The sequence below is a fragment of the Sebastes fasciatus genome, chromosome 10 (genome assembly GCF_043250625.1).
Source record: "Sebastes fasciatus isolate fSebFas1 chromosome 10, fSebFas1.pri, whole genome shotgun sequence".
NCBI lineage: Eukaryota > Metazoa > Chordata > Actinopteri > Perciformes > Sebastidae > Sebastes > Sebastes fasciatus.
Window position 1 is genome coordinate 30,011,561 of NC_133804.1, and position 18,112 is coordinate 30,029,672.

The 18,112-nt window shown below is 41.9% G+C and overlaps 3 protein-coding genes across 11 annotated transcripts in view; 2 read left to right on the forward strand and 1 right to left on the reverse strand.

The window, feature by feature from the left end:
* Window positions 1–7,021, forward strand: part of med12 (mediator complex subunit 12) — a 29,552-nt gene extending 22,531 nt beyond the window's left edge. For 2 of the 9 annotated variants that reach the window (XM_074649319.1, XM_074649322.1), the window contains exons 32-43: window positions 966–1,075; window positions 1,215–1,350; window positions 1,747–1,896; window positions 2,178–2,543; window positions 2,868–3,009; window positions 3,124–3,335; window positions 3,564–3,638; window positions 4,368–4,597; window positions 4,727–4,907; window positions 5,157–5,498; window positions 6,398–6,479; window positions 6,590–7,021. In XM_074649319.1, the coding sequence (XP_074505420.1) occupies window positions 966–1,075; window positions 1,215–1,350; window positions 1,747–1,896; window positions 2,178–2,543; window positions 2,868–3,009; window positions 3,124–3,335; window positions 3,564–3,638; window positions 4,368–4,597; window positions 4,727–4,907; window positions 5,157–5,498; window positions 6,398–6,479; window positions 6,590–6,627 (2,064 nt within the window). In that variant the 3' untranslated portion in view covers window positions 6,628–7,021. The remainder of the gene's footprint in view (window positions 1–965; window positions 1,076–1,214; window positions 1,351–1,746; window positions 1,897–2,177; window positions 2,544–2,867; window positions 3,010–3,123; window positions 3,336–3,563; window positions 3,639–4,367; window positions 4,598–4,726; window positions 4,908–5,156; window positions 5,499–6,397; window positions 6,480–6,589) is intronic. The other 7 variants (XM_074649326.1, XM_074649327.1, XM_074649323.1 and 4 more) reach the window with 7 other exon arrangements.
* Window positions 7,022–8,199: 1,178 nt separating this feature from the next.
* mars2 (methionyl-tRNA synthetase 2, mitochondrial) lies at window positions 8,200–11,410 on the reverse strand. Its single transcript, XM_074649349.1, has 3 exons — window positions 10,862–11,410; window positions 9,791–10,125; window positions 8,200–9,432 (listed from the first exon to the last, which is right to left on the reverse strand). The coding sequence occupies exons 1-3, from the start codon at window positions 11,115–11,117 to the stop codon at window positions 8,254–8,256; spliced, it is 1,770 nt and encodes a 589-aa protein (XP_074505450.1). The 5' UTR covers window positions 11,118–11,410; the 3' UTR covers window positions 8,200–8,253.
* A 1,601-nt stretch (window positions 11,411–13,011) lies between these two features.
* Window positions 13,012–18,069, forward strand: LOC141775722 (magnesium transporter NIPA2). Its single transcript, XM_074649366.1, has 5 exons — window positions 13,012–13,478; window positions 15,041–15,097; window positions 15,424–15,514; window positions 16,124–16,284; window positions 16,409–18,069. The coding sequence occupies exons 1-5, from the start codon at window positions 13,346–13,348 to the stop codon at window positions 17,041–17,043; spliced, it is 1,077 nt and encodes a 358-aa protein (XP_074505467.1). The 5' UTR covers window positions 13,012–13,345; the 3' UTR covers window positions 17,044–18,069.
* The last annotated feature ends 43 nt before the right edge of the window (window positions 18,070–18,112 follow it).

An 18,112-nucleotide genomic window follows, 5' to 3' on the forward strand; every position in this document is an offset into this window, starting at 1 on the left:
CCCTGGCTTCATAAAGTCCATCTATAATTAGTTTAGTGCTCTTGTGGGTACAGCTTGATTTTTATCACAGAGAACCAGCACTACGTTGCCAATAAGACCAGAAATGGGCCTCGTTTCATCAAGCTCATCATCCAAAATAACACTTCACTTCATTACTTCTCTATTTTACATCCAACATTGGGTTTGATTAAACATATTATGAGGAGACTAATGGGGATTTTCCATTGGAACTTTTGGCTGTGCCGAGACAAATCTTGCTGTGCTGATTTGTGTTTCCGTTACCAGTTTTAGTGCGCCAAGTTGTACCGAGCCTCACCTGAGATGAGCCATCTCTGGAGTCAGACTAAAGTATGCTCGACCTGCCTCCAAGCGGGTTGTGGTGACGGTTAGCCGATAGCAGCCAACCCGTCACGACCCCGCTTCTTTTCCTTAAACAAGCCTGTTTTGCGAGGCTCAACTCATGTCTGTGCAGGAGACCAGAGAGACGTTTTTAAAAGTCTCTGTGTAGCTCTCAGTTCAGCTCTCAGTACTTTCGTGGCTTCTAACCGGAATCTCTGTGGTTTGAAGTTCAGTTTCTCTCCTGCGTCGCTGTTTGTACTTTCAGATATCTGCTTTATTTTATTGTATCGCTTTCAGCTGTATTGAGTCGTATAAAGTTACTGCTGATGAAAACCCCACATTTCCTGATTTTGCGGCTTCAAAATAAAAGTTTAAAATAACAAAATAACTGGGGACTTTTATTGTGATAAATATAGGAAATTAAATCCGTTTATCCACCGTTTTACAGCCGCTACTTTCACTCGTCACAGCCGTGGTTACACACACACAAACCCTCAAGCGTGCAGCCCTGTTGTAATGGAGATACAAATCCCTGCCGTGCTGGGCTCGAGTCTAACCGGGTCAAACTAATCCAACACGTGTGTAAAGAAAAAGTGCATAACGGTATTTTTTCTTCTCCAAACCAGGTGGGTGGCATGTTTGACACGGTGCAGCGCAGCACCCAGCAGACCACTGAGTGGGCGGTACTACTCCTTGACATCATCAGCAGCGGCACAGTGGACATGCAGTCCAACAAGTGAGTAAAGAAACAAAAACCCGTTCCACACACTACTCTTCTAATTTCAGGTATATTTTCTAAGCACAAAAATTCTGTTGCCAGTACAATTATCAGTGTCTTGATCTGCCTGGCTCTTCTGTTTGCTTCCCTCCAACAGTGAACTCTTCACAACCGTGTTGGACATGTTGAGCGTGCTGATTAACGGCACGCTGGCCGCTGACATGTCCAGTATCTCTCAGGGCAGCATGGAGGAGAATAAGAGAGCCTATATGAACCTGGTCAAGAAGCTCAGGGTAAGAACAGCACACCTTTTTAAGTCTGAAGATGTGATGTGGTATTTTCCCTGTATTCATAGAATGGTTGTCAACTTGGTTTTGTTGTGCTTTAAAGTCGAGGACCGTTTTTATTATTCTTTTCTTTTGAAATAAGAAAAAGGGCACCTAAAGAATGTGTTCAGACTGAAAATGTGACAGAGCACAACAGTCTCAGGGTAACAAGATGAAGCGATAGCACCGTCACTGAGTGTGCGAAAGGCTTTCACACATAGTTGGGGTTTATTTTGACTACATCCGTCTTGATTAGCTGATTACTCTGCATGCAAGCAAAGATTTTGAATAATTCACTTGGTCTTTGTCAAGAGAGGCTTTTTCATTCACATTTTCATAATGTACCCTTTTTTTTTTCCACAGAAAGAGCTCGGGGATCGGCAGTCAGAAAGTTTGGAAAAGGTTCGCCAGCTTTTGCCGCTGCCCAAGCAAACTCGGGACGTCATAACCTGTGAACCTCAAGGCTCACTGATAGACACAAAGGGCAACAAGATCGCTGGATTTGAGAAGGAGGTACGTGGTTTCTCTCACACGTGATATAACTTGACATCAACCTGAAAAAGATTAGAGATAGATAGATAAAAGATATTTAGTTGTATGATGTAATTGAGTGGGAGAAAAATAATATAGACGAACAATATGACATACAGACCATATACAGTCTGCAGTATCATAGTTTTTTCATCATAATGTTTGCTGTTATTGGATTTTTTCATTAACAACTTTTCATCAACATTATCTGCACATGCTGATCTTGAGTTAAAGTTAAGAGTGCCGTGTCTCTGTGCCATCAGGGCCTTCAAGTATCTACCAAACAGAAGATTTCTCCCTGGGACGTCTTCGAGGGCCTCAAACACTCCGCCCCTCTCTCCTGGGGCTGGTTCGGTACGGTGCGGGTGGACCGCAAGGTCACCAAGTTTGAGGAGCAGCAGCGTTTCCTGCTCTACCACACCCACCTGAAGCCCAAACCACGCAGCTATTACCTGGAGCCGCTGCCCCTGCCCCCCGAAGAGGAGGAGCCGCTGACGCCCGTCTCCCAGGAACCGGAGAAGAAGATGATGGAGGCCGTGAAGCCGGAGAAGAGCGTGCCCGCCGTGCCCTCCGACACAAACAAGAAGAAATCCAACAAGAAGAAGAAAACTCCGTCTGCCAAGACAGAGGTCAGTTACGTCTATAATTTATGATTTATGACAGGAATTCTTTAGATATTTGTTTCCTGGATATACATTTTTTGTGATAACACTTTTATTTTCCAACATAGATTTTGTAGCATCATTTACTGAATCATCATTAGGTAAAACATTAGGTAAACTAGGAATACACGTTCCGGTTACATCAGATGTGCAACTCTGGACCAGAAGTATTTCACATCTGAGCAGTCCCACATCATATGTCAATAGGTTCCCATTTCATTATTATTACATAGTGTGCAATTGGATTTCCTGGTCGTCAACTAAAATCTACTTTCCCCTTCTTCTCTCTAGGACTATGTGAACCGTGCACCAGGCGGCGTGGCCTACGGGACTAGTATGCCACCTGAGCTGATGCAGAACCACCCGTATGGCCGGCTGCCGTACAGCCAGCCGAACATGGGCATGTACGCACAGAACCAGCCTCTACCTCCAGGTCGGTCCATCGTTATCGGTAGCATTATGACACACAGGCTCATCGAGAGCTTTTCTTTGGTTGAAACAAAACATCTGGGATTGTAGTTAACGACGTCACGTGTTTTCTCCACAGGAGGTCCAGGTTTAGAACCTCCATACAGACCTGCCCGCAACCCACAGATGAAGATGATGCCCACTCGGCCCGGCTACCCAGGCATGATGCCCGGTATGCAGGGAAGCATGCCGGGCATGATGGGACTGGACAAGCAATACCCGATGGGTTATAAGCCTCAGCCGACCATGCCACAGGGCCAGATACTCCGACAGCAGTTACAGGTCAGACTGGTGAGTCAGTCCGCACTGACAGGTCAAGTTACTCCTTATAGTCAGGTAGAGTTGACCAGAGGCAGTAGCAAGTCAGATGGATCAGAATTAAGATGGTTGATTCTCAGTTTTGTTTAGTTTTTAAGTCTAAGATGAGAATGTGGAGATGGTTTTAAGTGCTAAGAATCCTCTTTTACTCCTGGTACAAGACATTGAATCTTTGCTGACTTCCTGTTTCCCTCTCTTCAGAATCAGAGCATGATCGGGCAGCAGATTAGACAAATAACACCCAACCAACCGTATACTTCAATGCAGGCATCTCAAGTAAGTCTATTTCTATTTCTTTTCTAAAGAAATGCATTTTGTCATCAGACACCTCTATTCTCAGAACGTATATACCGACTGACACCTTTTATTTATACACACTAAAGGCTGTTACACACAGGCGGCTTGTTTTTGTGCGGTTAATTCACACATACTTTCGGAGTACAGAGTATTTTTACACAGAACGCCAAACTTGCGTGGTGAAAAGGCAATTTCTTTCGGAACAGGGTTGATTTTCTGAGCTTTTGCACCATAAATAAAGGCATCAACCAATCACGTTGGTGGAACCGGGTTGAATTGCACCTATGTTTATGAAACAACAACATGGAGGCTCCATGAACCAGGACAGCAAACTTTATTAGTCCTTTCAACCTTGACAAAGTCAGCGCAGACAAGATCCACTCCTTCCGTTCTTCACTTTCACAATAAAAGCCCCAGACACATAATATTCACAGACGCCCCCCCCCCCCCCCCCCCGGTGTGTAAAGGTCTTAATGCTGAAGAATTTTAAAAAGGATTAACAGGATTCTGTTCACCATTTTCGGATCATTTCTGTGTTCATCCACAAACACCTTTACAGTTGTATACATACTCACACTCATGTGCACTTACCTGGTCTTGTTTGGGTTCACTACATTAATAATCCTGACTTAGACGCTATGAATAAATCAATAATGGTCTCCTTCTCTTCCTTGGTTTTAATTATCAACGTTGTCTCTGTTTGTTCAGAACATATCTCAGGGCTATACCACGTACGCATCACACATGGGGATGCAGCAGCATCCGTCCCAAGGTGGTGGTATAGTTCCGTCCTCCTACGGGAACCAGAACTTCCAGGGTGCCCATCCTGGAGCCAACCCGGCTGTGGTGGATCCTCTTCGGCAAATGCAGCAAAGGCCCAGTGGTTACGTTCACCAGCAGGCTCCCGGCTACGCACACAATATGCAGAACACACAGAGGTCAGTGTTGTGTTTTCAAGGAAGGCTGCTTGATATTCTCATAACTGTTGCTGTGTTCACGTTACAAAGTTATAATCCTTGACTTTATGTCAGCTACATAGCTAACTATCCTGTCCTGTAAACCTAAAGGTTTGCCCACCAGCCCCTCCAGCAGAATCCCATCATGCACGGTCTCAGTCACATGGGAGGCCAGGGCGTCCATCCAGGCTTGAGGCCCAATCCGATGCTGGCAGAACAACAGCAGCAGCAACAGCAGCAGCAACAGGCAGCACAGCAGCAGCAGCAGTACCTCAGACAACAAGCACTCAGAGTACGTCACTCCATCATCATTAGTGTATTCAGGTCTTAAGTCATGTTCTGGCTCAGTTTATTCATTTTCACGAGTAACTTGCAAAGTGAAAACGAGGCTGTTTGTGTGCACTACTTTTTAAATTTGTCCCCCTGAAGCTTTCCAGTGTTTCCCAATAGAAATTCATTTTTTGCTTTACTAGAAGGGTACAAAAAGAAAGTCAGTACCTCAAACATCAACCATTATTTCTTTCCTACATTTTCACAACAGCAGCAGCAGGCCCAACAAGTTCAACAACAACAACAACAGCAGCAACAACAACAGCAGCAGCAGCAACAACAGCAGCAACAACAACAGCAACAGCAACAGCAACAACAGCAGGTGCAGCCCCAGCAGGTTCCTCCTCAACAGCAGGTTCCACAGCAGCAGCAGCAGCAGCAACAACAGCAGCAGCAACAGCAGCAGCAACAACAGGTGTCAGCGGGGCCACCGCCAGGCCAGCAACAGAACCAGGGCCTGGGCATGCAGACACTGCCCCCCCAGCAACCCATGGTAGGTCCAACCCAGCTGACAGGGATCGTCATTAGTCCAGGTTGTGTGACGAATGATGGTGTAAGTAAGGAGACATGTTTTCACTCTCTGTTTGTAGTGTTATTTGTCACAGAAAGTTGTATCTGTCAGTGTTGTTGTAGAAATGTTAATAAGTTTTCCCTCACCAAAATTTAGCACAACTTTGGAGTGTTATTTAGCATTCTTCCCGACGAGCTAACATGACATAGTTGGAACCAATCAATCCTTAGGTTTTCTAGTTTATTATGACAAGAGCATCTTCAGCTACAACCTCTGAAAGACAGAATAGCGTCAGATTGTTAATTGTTAAGAGGTTAATAGTTTATATTTTAAAAGATTGATACTTTACTGTCTGTGTATCGATACAATATTGCCACATTTGTATTCAAATAGAAGCTAGTAGTTTAGCATTTTTATAGCCAATTAACAACACATATATACAGTAAATCACTGTGTACCTTTCTGTGTTGTTTCTTTAGCTTTAGTTTCTCGTGTCCAGGGAGCCTCCAGTTTCCATTTATTTTCGTACTTTATAAAAATCAACATCCAGATATGCACAGTTTTTATTTTTACCAAAATTACATTTTGGGATCATTTTGGAGGCTTCCTGGTGGTGCATTTAAGACATTCTGACAAAAATGCAACAGCTACTTTTAAAAAACAAAATAATGATATATAGTTTATGAATGAGATGCTTTTTGGTAGCCTTTGTTGTTATTATTGTTGCCTCCATAAATGCTCCATTAGAGCTTTGGTGAAGACTGCATGTGATTTCTCATAGCGTGCATCATTGGCCGCCTAAAATATCAGGAATCACTCTAAAAACTTGTTATGCATTTTTGCAAAATGATTGATAGTAATGTAACGTTTATGCAAGTAGTAAATAATTGGATAAAACATCATAAATTGCTCTAACAACAATGTGTGTATCTCTGTTTCAGTTTCCACGACAAGGGATGCAGCAGACTCAACAGCAGCAGCAGACTGCAGCTCTGGTCCGACAGCTGCAACAGCAACTTTCAAGTGAGTCCGAAACTTTCAGACATAAATGATGTGTCGTCGTCGTCGTTTCCATCTCTGTGTAATGATGAACAGATTTCATGTTTGTAATAAAACTTTCCCTCTCTTTTCAGATACACAACCAGGACAGGGCACCAATTCATATTACTGATCGTGCTTGTTCATAGTAGTGTGTGTGTGAAGAATAGGCCCTCATCATGTGGGGAGGCCCGGCTCTGTAGATTGGCAGATGAATGTGTCCAGTCCCGTGTAGGCTGTTAGGAGTGGAGACTTTTCAAGGCACAAACGGACCACCAAACCGATGAACCAAATCCCACCTCGACCAGTGAGGCAACGATCCGGAAAATAATCTTGACTTCAGTCGTGTAATTATGGATTATCAAAAGGAGGGATTCTGCTCTGAAGTAAACAGATAATGGTTAATAATGGAAAAGTCTATGTAAAAAAGTACCAGAAATTATAAGAATAATGCAATTTTTTATTTTATTTCAATTTGTACAATTTTTTCAGTTTCGTGTATTTCTCATTAAAAAATCATGTCAGTTTTTATGCCTTGTACTTGTGTTGGCCGCCTGTAGACGGGATTTAATGACCGGACCCCAAACAAGCTGCTGTCATGCAAAGAAGTCACTAAAGTCAGTTTTAAATGACATAATCAAAGTTTCCGAACACTCAATTATAGTCGCATATTGAGTAACTTCTACATCTTCTGTTGAGATGAGCATGAGTTTGTCATTGATGAATTGATCCTGATTCAAATTAAGTTTTTCCTCAGACTAATTACTGTGGTGATTGAACAATTTTTTTACGGTTATAATTTCAGTGTCTCAATTTAGCATTAGTATATTACTAATGTCTGCAACTTAACTGCAATAGGCCTTCTTCACCACAGACATTTTGACTTGACAACCATTCTTTGCAAGTGACTCAGTGAGCCAGAACCCTGAAACAGAAACATGTTATTCAGCCATCATTCATTTTATTATTTACGCACATGATCGTTCCTACTGTGACATGTCAAAATGTTCTCAATGAAAAAGGCCTGTTGGAAATTGGATGGCCACAGTGGTAATGTCAAGGTGTCTCCTTTCAGCATGGGGGCATTACTGACGAGTGAATAACATCTGCATCATTACTGCAATAGGCCCTTTTAACAGCAGATATTTTGACATTTGACATTTGACAGAATGAGACCATAATTAATTGTATTAATTACACCTGTTTGCCCGGCTGTGACATGTCCACATGGCTGCTGTGACATGTCCACATGGCTGCTGTGACATGTCCACATGGCTGCTGTGAAATGATTTCAAAAGAAGGAAAGAAATATCGGTGTGTGTATTATTGAAGGGTGCTTTGACATTCACATCAGGTTTGTCCAAATCACAACATTACTATGTGTTAGATGCCCCTTTACAGCAGACTTAGAGGCATTTATACAATGTATGTATTAAATTCATGAAGGGGAATTTTGTTTTTTAATTTTACAAGATGTAAAAATAGGTTGTGAAAGCAAATATGAAAGCCCCTTTACACCCACACAGGTTGCTGAGAATAATCATTTTTCACAGCAGACTGTTTGACATGTCAATGTAGAAAATGCACAGTCTAATTATTAATAATAACAATGTGGCTCCGTTCTAGTTGGATGTGTTAATTTCAGGGTCCGGCCTCTGTCGGTACACCTCACAGATTCTCGAGAAGTTTAAGTGAAAAGAGCCACAGGAGTTTTATTTCTTTATTGATTGAATCAGGGAACAAAAAATAAAACAATTCCTCATTTCACATTTGCTGCCTTTTTTGTTTTCTTAGGTTTTTGTTTATCTAAATTCTGACTTTCCAAGCGACTAAAAAGCACTCCCGAGTCAGATCCTAGCGCTCTCCCTTCAAAGGGACAGTCGTTTCCCTGAAACCTTGGCAGGAAGCTCACATCTGCCCAGCTCCTCTCGCCCGGTCGCACCCCGAGTCTGGACAGCAGCTTGTCAGAAATCCCCGGCACTACTGGCTGGAGGAGTGTGCCATAAATCCTCAAGCATTCAAGGGAGACATGGTTGATGGTGTCCAGCCAGCGCTGGTCTTTACTGTCCCTCCTATCCAGCTTCCACGGTACGTGGCGCTGAATGAACCCGTTGGTCTGCCTCACACAAGAGCCGATGGCCTCCAGAGCTTTGTACACATGCATGCTCTCGTAGTGCTGCTCCACCACGGCGGGGAGGTTTCTCACAGCATCCAACATGTGGTAGTCTTCAACCACCGCCCTGCCTTCCTGGTCCCTTGGGAAGGACTGAGGGCAGAAAGACGGGTAGACCTGAGCTGGGTTCAGAGCTGGAGCTGTGCAGCGGTTCAGCAGACCACCCAGAGAGTCGGCGAGCTCTGCGTTGAGCAGCTTGATAACTTTGCCGTCTGTGTAATCGCAGTCGGAGTCTGGGACACCCTGACGCAGAAGAAAGTACCTCATCCCATCAGTTGTGAACATCTGTGAGCGTTCAAGAGGATCCACCACGTTACCCAAACTTTTAGACATCTTCTTTCCGCCGACCGTCCAGTGAGAGTGCACATATATCGTCTGTGGCAGCGGCAGTCCAGCCCCAAGAAGAAAAGCTGGCCAGTAGATGGCATGAAACTTTAAGATGTCCTTTCCAACAATGTGGTGGGCCACGTTCCACCACTGGTCGTGTTTATCTGGATAGCCAGCGACCGCGAGGTAGTTCACCAGAGCGTCTAGCCACACGTAGATGGTTTGTTCAGCATCACCCGGGACTGGGATGCCCCACTGAAGGCGGCTTCTCTGACGGGAGACCGAGAGGTCAGGGAGGTCCTCCTGCAGCCATTGGAGGACTTCCTGGTGGAAACGCTCAGGCTGTATGGCCCGGGGATTTCCTCCGAGCCAGTCGAGCAGCTGAGACCGAAACGCAGACAGACGAAACATGTAGTTCTCCTCTTTCATCCACTCCACCTGCAAAATAGTGGAGATTTGATTGAAGTTATGTCGACGGGAGTAAAACTGCACGAGGTGTGATTTGAAGGAATAGTCCCACATTTTGGGAAATACACATTTTCTTGCCAAGAGTTAGATGAGACGATCAAAATCATGTTATTTAGTGAGTTTTAGAGCTGTCAGTTTTAAATAAGATAAGATGGACCTTTATTAATCCCCGGAGGGAAATTCAGGTGTCAAAGCAGCAACATCAGCAAACAGAGTGAATCACAGGAGAGGTAAAGGTATACATCAGTATAAATCAGTGCAGTGCTCCTTTAAAATTTGCACTCATTCATCACCCCTTAAAATCACACATGCTATCATCTCGAATTACCTTGTGGCCACTCTCCAGCGATACTTTGATCTCCTTCCCCGATGAGTCCAGAGCATCGGCCACCTGCGACGCCGTGAGGAAGCTTTCATCTTGGGTGGAGTACCAGCCTTCATAACTCCCCTTGTAGATGAGCCCTGTGTTCCAGAGCACTGACCAGAAATGCTCCACGGCCTGGCGGTGTCTCTGCTCAGTGGTTCTTATGAAGTCTGTGCACGATACGTTGCAGCTGCTGAAGAGATGCTTGAATCTCTCAGACACTTCAGTGCAGAATGTCAGGGGATCTTTTCCTGCAGCTTCAGCAGCTTGTTGGATTTTCAAGCCATGTTCGTCTGTGCCTGAAATGCAACACAATACAGTGTATTATTCTAATTATTTGCCTGACAAATTGATTAATTGTTGAAATGTCAAGAAAATGCAGTCCAAAACCCAAAGATAAAACAGCAAATTCTCCCATTTGAGAAGCTGGAACCAGCAAATGTTTGGCAAGATTAATCAATTATTAAAAGCTGCCAATTAATGAAATGGTTACGATGCAATATATTGCGATACTGTAAGTAAGGCGATATATTGCGATTTTTTAATAATGTAATTTTAGGAAAACTATCGTAGTATAAATAACACTGCTATATGCATCAAATCTTTTTTTATGCAATCAGAATAGATGGATCTGCATTTGCATATCTTTGCAAATAAAGTAAAGTATTTCCTGAGTTAATCTTTGTATGTAAACTATTAATTAGAATTCAATACAGGGTTTTTGAGAATTATTACAGTATCACAAAACATAATATTGCAATACTCAGTAGTCAATAGTCAGTGGTAACAGAAGGTAGAAATATGGATCATCTAACCTTAATCCCTGACTATTTTTAATTTAGGAATTGATTTTTAAAACTAATATTTCTTAATATAAGGAAAACCTGCCATGGTGGCAGGTGACCTGAAAGGTTTACCTGCCACAGACAACATTCACCCTGTTATTTGGCAGGTGGCAGGTGCTTTCATTCCCTGCATGCAATCAATAGCATCAGTGGTTATATACACACATATTTTGGTCAATGGAGGATTTACCTGTTGCAAACTTTGAGTTGAAGCCCTGCAGCAGCTTATACCTGTGCAAGCAGTCAGCTAGCACAGCTGAATACAAGTGTCCTAAATGAGGAGAAGCATTGACATAGAAGATGGGAGTGGTGATGTAGTAACTCCTGTCCTCTCTGGAGGAATGGGTGCTCCTGTATCTCAACACAGGGATCCTTTGAGCTGAAAATGGTTGCAGCCTGTGAAGAGCCTTACAGCTCCTGGTGACAAACAGAAAGGAGCTCCTCATCTTTGGATAGCAGATGAAGACAACCAAACGAGATTTAGTCCAGGGAGTGCAGTAATGATGTGCTAGCCATCTATTTATCTAGCTAAAACATGGAGTTTTCGTACAATAAAATACACGTCGAGAAACCTCATTACTCTCGGACAAATAGTGGAAGATCTTAGAATAGTCAGGAAACAGGAATTGGTTAATTTTAAGCTTTTTCTTGAAGCCAGAAACACATGAGTTCAGCTCATGCTTGTCAAGGTTAGCTCTACTTCCGGGTTTCTAGAACACAAACAATCCTCTCGTCCAATCAGAACGCTGCATAGTGTACACCCGGAAACACCAACCAACCAATCAGATCGCTTATAGGTTCCTCGTTAGTGATGGGAATTTAGTCTCTTTTTAGTGAGCCGGTTCATTTGGCTGAGCTCACCAAGAAGAGCCGGTTCTTTCGGCTCCTAAACGGCTCTTCATTTGACCACTTCTGCCTTTTATAATTCAGCCAAATTTAGCTTTAGCTGTTTTGACCTATGATTAGTATGTGTGCACATATATCACTTAAATTATTCAATATAATGATACTAAACCTTATAATTTCCAGAATATCATAATTTTACATGCTGCTTCGTTTCCGACTGTCACTCATCTTGTCTGCTATTCGCGCACCGCACTCCTCTCTCTCCTCTTCTTCCTCCTGCTCTGTACCTGTAGACCGTCAGCGTGCCGCGCACCCCCGCCCCTGCCTGCTTGATCGTATGATCCTTGTCTTTCATCACTTGATTGATCTCACGGACATCATTAAAAACAACTTTCAGTCACAGTCAGTGCATGGAGTGCCCGTGGTGCAGAAAAGTAGTGATGGCGAGCTGAAGCTTCATGAAGCATTGAAGCTTTCCAGCAAATTGGTTCAGAAAAAGGTTTATTTCTGAAGGCTTCATGTGCACGAAAGCACCTGGTGGTCAAATAGTGTAAAACAGGCAGATATGATCTTAACCATGTGATCTGTGATATACTGTATTTTGTGCCAGTAAAGGCTGTTGGGAATGACTATAAACAATGAACAAAATATATATTACCATGTAATCCATTTATATCTTTATAATATATAATATGTTTATTTTCTAGTAAGTATATTATGAGTATATAACATACATGTATAATAAACTGTAATTGTTTTATGAGGAATGCATCTTATGTGTGTAAACCAATCCTTTGGTCAATAATTGTATCGTATCCTAGTGTAGTCTAATATAATATAATAATGGCAGGAGGGGTAATATTAGTGTTCTGTGTCACTTCTGGAAAGTGGCGTTGGTTCAACCAGTGAAGATCTGAACCACTTCCTGAACCAGTCACGCGGTATGGCCGGGCAGCGAGGCTTCTGATGTCATCAATGACGTAATTGGTCTAAAACGATACAAGCCTCAATACGCGCATCGCGGAAAACTTCCTGGATTATTCGACACACGCATCGGCACAGCATATTACATCACTAATGGAGTGCCAGTGGCACGGAGAAAATTGTCCTATCATTCTGCCTTGAATTAATAAAAAAAAAAAAAAACGGCTCTCGGACAGGAGCCGGCTCTTATCATTAATTTAAAACGTTATAGACTGCAAATATGTACATATTACATTTATTGATGGACTGCACACACTATGTTCACCCATTCACTCTGTATGTTTTATATCTCTATTATTGTTGTTATAATTTTGTATACCTTTACCTCTCCTGTGTTTCACTCTGTTTACTGATGTTGCTGCTTTGACACCTGAATTTACCTCCGGGGATTAATAAAGGTTCATCTTATCTTATCATCTTATCTTAAAAGAGCCGGCTCTTTGAACCGGCTCTTATCGTTCACTTAAAAGAGCCGGCTAAAAGAGCCGACTCATTCGTGACTAACCCATCACTATTCCTGGTTGCCAGACAACGACGACGAATAAAGTTTACGTGCAACTGACGTAAAATATTATACAAACTGTTGAGTTTAAGCGGAAGTTAAATAGTTTTAGACTTAATTAAACCAACATTAAGTTATATAAGTCGTTAGTTATAACTTCCTTGTCATCTCTAGTTGTTTAAAAAGCTGGTTTCCACACCGTCGCAGTGAGAGAGAGTCATCCTATCATGTGATGTTCATTTAAACAGTCTGCTGCTCCACTGAGGAGTTCACCTGAACGCTCCGTTTCTCACAGAAGTTCAGTTATTCAATCTAAAGTCAGAGTTATAAAGGTGATTCCAGATGGAGGTGAACCGAACGGACTTCTACATCGGTCTCTCTCTGGCTGTGAGCTCCAGCGCTTTCATCGGAGCCAGTTTCATCCTGAAGAAGAAAGGCCTGCTGAGACTGGCCAGCAAAGGGTCAATGCGAGCAGGTAACAAATAACACTCAACTTAAAGGTCTTTAAAGGTCAGAGGTGGAAGAAACACTCAGAACTGTATGTGTCAAGTACCAAGTATAGTAGTATTAGTATGTAAAGTAGTAGGGAAGTGGCGTGATCGAAAGTAAAAGTACTCATTATAGCAGAGCTGCTCCATGAAAGGGTTAAATACTAGTACTAAACTATATTACAATATGAAGGATAGGGATACATTCGACTATAATAAAGAGTAAGGAGACAGTTTGTGGTGAAATAAGGAATAACCCTTCTTATTATACCAATAGATTTATTTATTTTTCTACTATGTCAATGTTTAAAGTAGAATAAAATAGAAATATTCAAGTAAACAAAAAGTATTTGACCATCAAATCATCCCCTTTGAGAAGCTGCAACTAGACAAGTTTAACTTTTTTTCCTTGCAAAATTGCAGCTCTATCTTTATGTAATATGTTACTGAGGTATTACTGTGTAAGCAACAGTTTACTGGAGCAGTTTAACTTCAGCTGGAACTACTTTATATAATGTTGGATAGTTTAATCTACAACAAAAACAATGCATCATATTTGTAAGATTGTCATGTGTTTGCATGTCAGATGTAGCCAGTAGCTTCCTCATTATAGCAGAGCTGTCAATTATCAATTAATCTGTTGATAATTTTCTTTATGAATCGAGTAATTGTTTATTTCCAGTCAACAAATCATCCCCTTTGAGAAGCTGGAACTAGATAAGTTTATCTTTTTTTGCTTGCAAATTTGCAGCTCTATCTTTATGTAATATATTACTGATGTATTACTGTGTAAATAACAGTTTACTGTTGTAGCTGCAGCTAATTCAACTACTTTATATAATGTTGGATAGTTTAATCTACAACAATATATCATGTTGTGTAAGATTGTCATGTGTTTGCATGTCACATGTTTATCTGCAAAGTCACTACACTGCTGCTGCCAGATAAATGTAGTGGAGTAGAAAGTAGCATAAAATGGAAATATTCAAGTAAAGTAGAAGTATTGGACCACTGTACTTGAACTAATGTACTTAGTTACACCACTGTAAAAGATACAGGGCTCTTAATAGATATCACTGGGAGGAAGGTATGTCTTGATGGACACATGAATATTATGATAAGATAAGATGAGACATTCCTTTATAAGTCCTGCAGCGGGGAGATTTGCAGTATACAGCGGCAAAGGGGGTAGTGCGAAAAACAAGAAGCATCAGCTAACGCAGCTAAAGGAAGTATAAAAATAGGAGCAGTGTATACAGTATTGACAATAAACAGACTATTAACAAAATTGCACAAGTGGAAAATGATATTGCACAGTGAGAATGAAATGAAATTCCACCTGAAAATATCACGTTATTGTCATTGTGTAGTGTTTTTGGTGTGTAAGTGGTCTACTGGGAGTAGTAATTAGAATAATACAGTAGGATAGATAAACTTAATACTGTATTTAAGGCTAATAAATCTACAGGAGTTTTGTTAGGTAAGTGAGGAATTATTTAAAGTGAGAAACCTGTAACTGTACTTCATCTTTATTTTCTACATCTCACAGGTCAAGGGGGGTATGCTTACCTGAAGGAATGGCTGTGGTGGGCCGGACTGATATCAAGTAAGTGAATGACTTTACTTCTGCAAAATGGGTGACATGGTCAGCTGCTTGTTTGTTTTTTCTTGGTGACACTCCTCAGCAGCCATGCCTAGAAACATTGTGTTCTTTGTTTTTCAAAGTGGAAATGAGCTCTTGTGGGTTTGGTATTTTTTGCTGTTGGTGACGTTACAGTTGTTGCAGCACCCACACCATATCTTTGAAGTGCACATTCCTCCAAAGAGCACATTAGCACACGTGGGTTGGGAGAGAATAATTGTTTAACCTTTTAACCAGCTGCACCAGCTATGAATTTATGCACACTGATGATGGTCATGTTTATATTCTAGTGGGAACTGGAGAGGCCGCCAACTTCGCTGCGTATGCATTCGCGCCGGCCACACTGGTGACTCCTCTCGGAGCATTGAGTGTACTTGTGAGGTAATTGTCTTTTTCTTGAGTTTAATTTTGCAGCTTTTCATGCCACTGATGGTTTCAAGACTTATCAGACATTCACGTAGTGTGATACAGATACTTCTAGCCTTCTCAAAACTTCTTTTCTACCAAGTTGCTGATGTACGATTAATTATTTTAATAATAAAGAAAACAGTTCAGTAAATTTATATCTATGTATATATTTGTTACATTTTGTTTTACAAAGTTAAGAAAGCAATATTTAAGTCAAGCCTGATGTATCCTTACACATAAAAGAATGATCCCAGTCACTTCCACGCAGTGAGGCCTACAGCTTATTAATTTAACACTGGTATCGGATCAATACTCTTTCTCAGCTGATACCCAAAGCCCAGGTATTGGTATTGGTATCCGGGCTGAAAAAGTTGGATCGGTGAATCTCTAGTGCGCAGCTGTACTACTGGAAACAACTTAGCCTTTTAAAGCCTTTAAAATGAAATATTGTGACTTGTTTTTAAAGATGTCACTAAGAATGAACATACTTGATGATAGAATATCACCAGACTTATCTTTTTAATGTGTAGTAGCAAGATGTGGCTAACTCCCTGTGTCTGCATCATTTGTTTTCCCTTCCAGTGCCGTGCTCTCCACTTACTTTCTGAATGAGAGGCTGAACGTGCATGGGAAGATCGGTTGTTTGCTGTGCGTCTTGGGCTCCACGGTGATGGTGATCCATGCCCCGCAGGAGGAGGAGGTTGCCTCCCTCAGTGCCATGGCTGAGAAGCTCAAAGACCCAGGTAGGACCGGCCCTTCATCAGTGTGATCTCATTAACCATGCTGTGGAAACTGAATCCTTGATAACGGTTGGATGGATTTTTTTTTTCTTCAGGTAACTAACTCGTTCTTGAATGCTCCCACTAGGTTTCATTGTGTTTGCTGTGTGCGTTGTTGGAAGCAGCCTGGTTCTTATCTTTGCCGTGGCTCCGCGGTTTGGACAGAAGAATGTGCTGGTCTACATCCTGATCTGCTCTGTGATTGGCTCCCTGTCTGTGTCTTGTGTGAAGGGCCTGGGCATTGGCATTAAGGAGCTGTTTGCCGGGACAGCAGTGCTGAAGGATCCCCTGTTCTGGGCCTTGGTCATCAGCCTGATAATCTGCATCAGCATTCAAATCAATTACCTGAACAAAGCCCTCGACATCTTCAACACCTCCCTAGTCACGCCCATCTACTACGTCTTCTTCACCACCTCCGTCATGGCCTGCTCGGCCATTCTCTTCAAGGAGTGGTTGCGTATGACCGCTGACGGAGCAGTGGGAACAATTAGCGGGTTCCTCACCATCATTTTGGGGATCTTCCTCCTCCATGCCTTCAAGGACATTACATTTAGCTGTGATTCCCTCCCACAGTTCCTGAGGAAGGGTCCTCAGGGCTTTCCATGGGGGCACCAGCCGTATGTGGCTCTTCCCAGCCACGAAACACAATCAGAGGATGAGATTAAACTGCCCAGAGAAGGAAGCTCAAAGGGGGGCTGGGGTACGCACCAGAGAGCTCCTTAAGGAGGACCAATACTCTTGTCACTGCTGAGAAAATTGGTAATTCTGAAGCTTTACTGTTCACCACTCTTACAATGTGACAAGTTAGTTTACTAAATCTGAATTTCAAGTCTTACACACAATGCACTGGATGAACAAAGTTGCTTAAAGTGAGCATAATGTTCCTGTCAGCACACTGGATGTCATAGATGTACATCCACATCTTTAGTTAAACAAAAAGACAGGACAGGATTATAATCTGAAGTATAATTTATATCATTGTGAATGTTTGTGTACATGTTTTTTTATACAGTATATTAAGTTAAAGAAAAATAATTGAAGGTTGAATATTAGCCTGCTTAAACCAGATTGTGCCTTCTGTTACTGAAAACAATAACCTTATTCATAGGTTTGCACTTTTTAACCTTAGCAGGTATTGTACAAATGATTTTAAGACCAGTGTAAAGGCAAAGAAATGATTTGTCCTGAATGCATTTCAATCATCTGTTGTTGATGATCAAGTTTGAGTAATATCTATTATGAGTTACTGTAATACCTCAGTATTATATACAACCCGCACCAAAGAATGTTATTATTTCCCTGTGTGGATCAATTCCCAACATGTGCCAAACTGTAACATATCTCTGATGTAACTAGGGCTGTCCTGAATGCCATTTTTGGGGCTCCAAAGCTTTTGGTGAGAAATATTCGAAGGTATTTGAAGCTGCGCTGAGCAGGGCGGAAGGCTGACATGTTCTTCTGTCTGTCGGAGCGCCACTGCCGCACTACTGCTCGAACATGCACCTCTACACATGACAAGCAGCGATATCCCTCTGAGAATAACTAAGAATTATTATATGAATAATGAATATTATTGTGGGTTTATTCCTTCAGGGGGCTTTTATGGGATTTTATACATTATTATTGCATACAATATTTTGAAAAACAAAGCATTCAAATAGTGATTTGGAGGTCGAAGCATTCGGGTCAGCCCTAGATGTAACTGAACTTGTTTTTGTGTGTTTGACAATGCTGATTAAAAAAACATTACTACAACATTACTTGATTACACTTTATCCAAAAGAGACAGACA

Bases quoted from the DNA above. Each gene is read 5' to 3' on its own strand.
- mars2 (XM_074649349.1), bottom strand. From the start codon at position 11,117: ATGAGGAGCTCCTTTCTGTTTGTCACCAGGAGCTGTAAGGCTCTTCAC. The intron at 10,126-10,861 runs GTAAATCCTCCA...GTTGCATTTCAG, and splicing joins CAACTCAAAGTTTGCAACAG to GCACAGACGAACATGGCTTG. The intron at 9,433-9,790 runs GTAATTCGAGAT...ACTATTTTGCAG, and splicing joins CGCTGGAGAGTGGCCACAAG to GTGGAGTGGATGAAAGAGGA.
- LOC141775722 (XM_074649366.1), top strand. From the start codon at position 13,346: ATGGAGGTGAACCGAACGGACTTCTACATCGGTCTCTCTCTGGCTGTG. The intron at 13,479-15,040 runs GTAACAAATAAC...TACATCTCACAG, and splicing joins CAAAGGGTCAATGCGAGCAG to GTCAAGGGGGGTATGCTTAC. The intron at 16,285-16,408 runs GTAGGACCGGCC...TGCTCCCACTAG, and splicing joins TGAGAAGCTCAAAGACCCAG to GTTTCATTGTGTTTGCTGTG.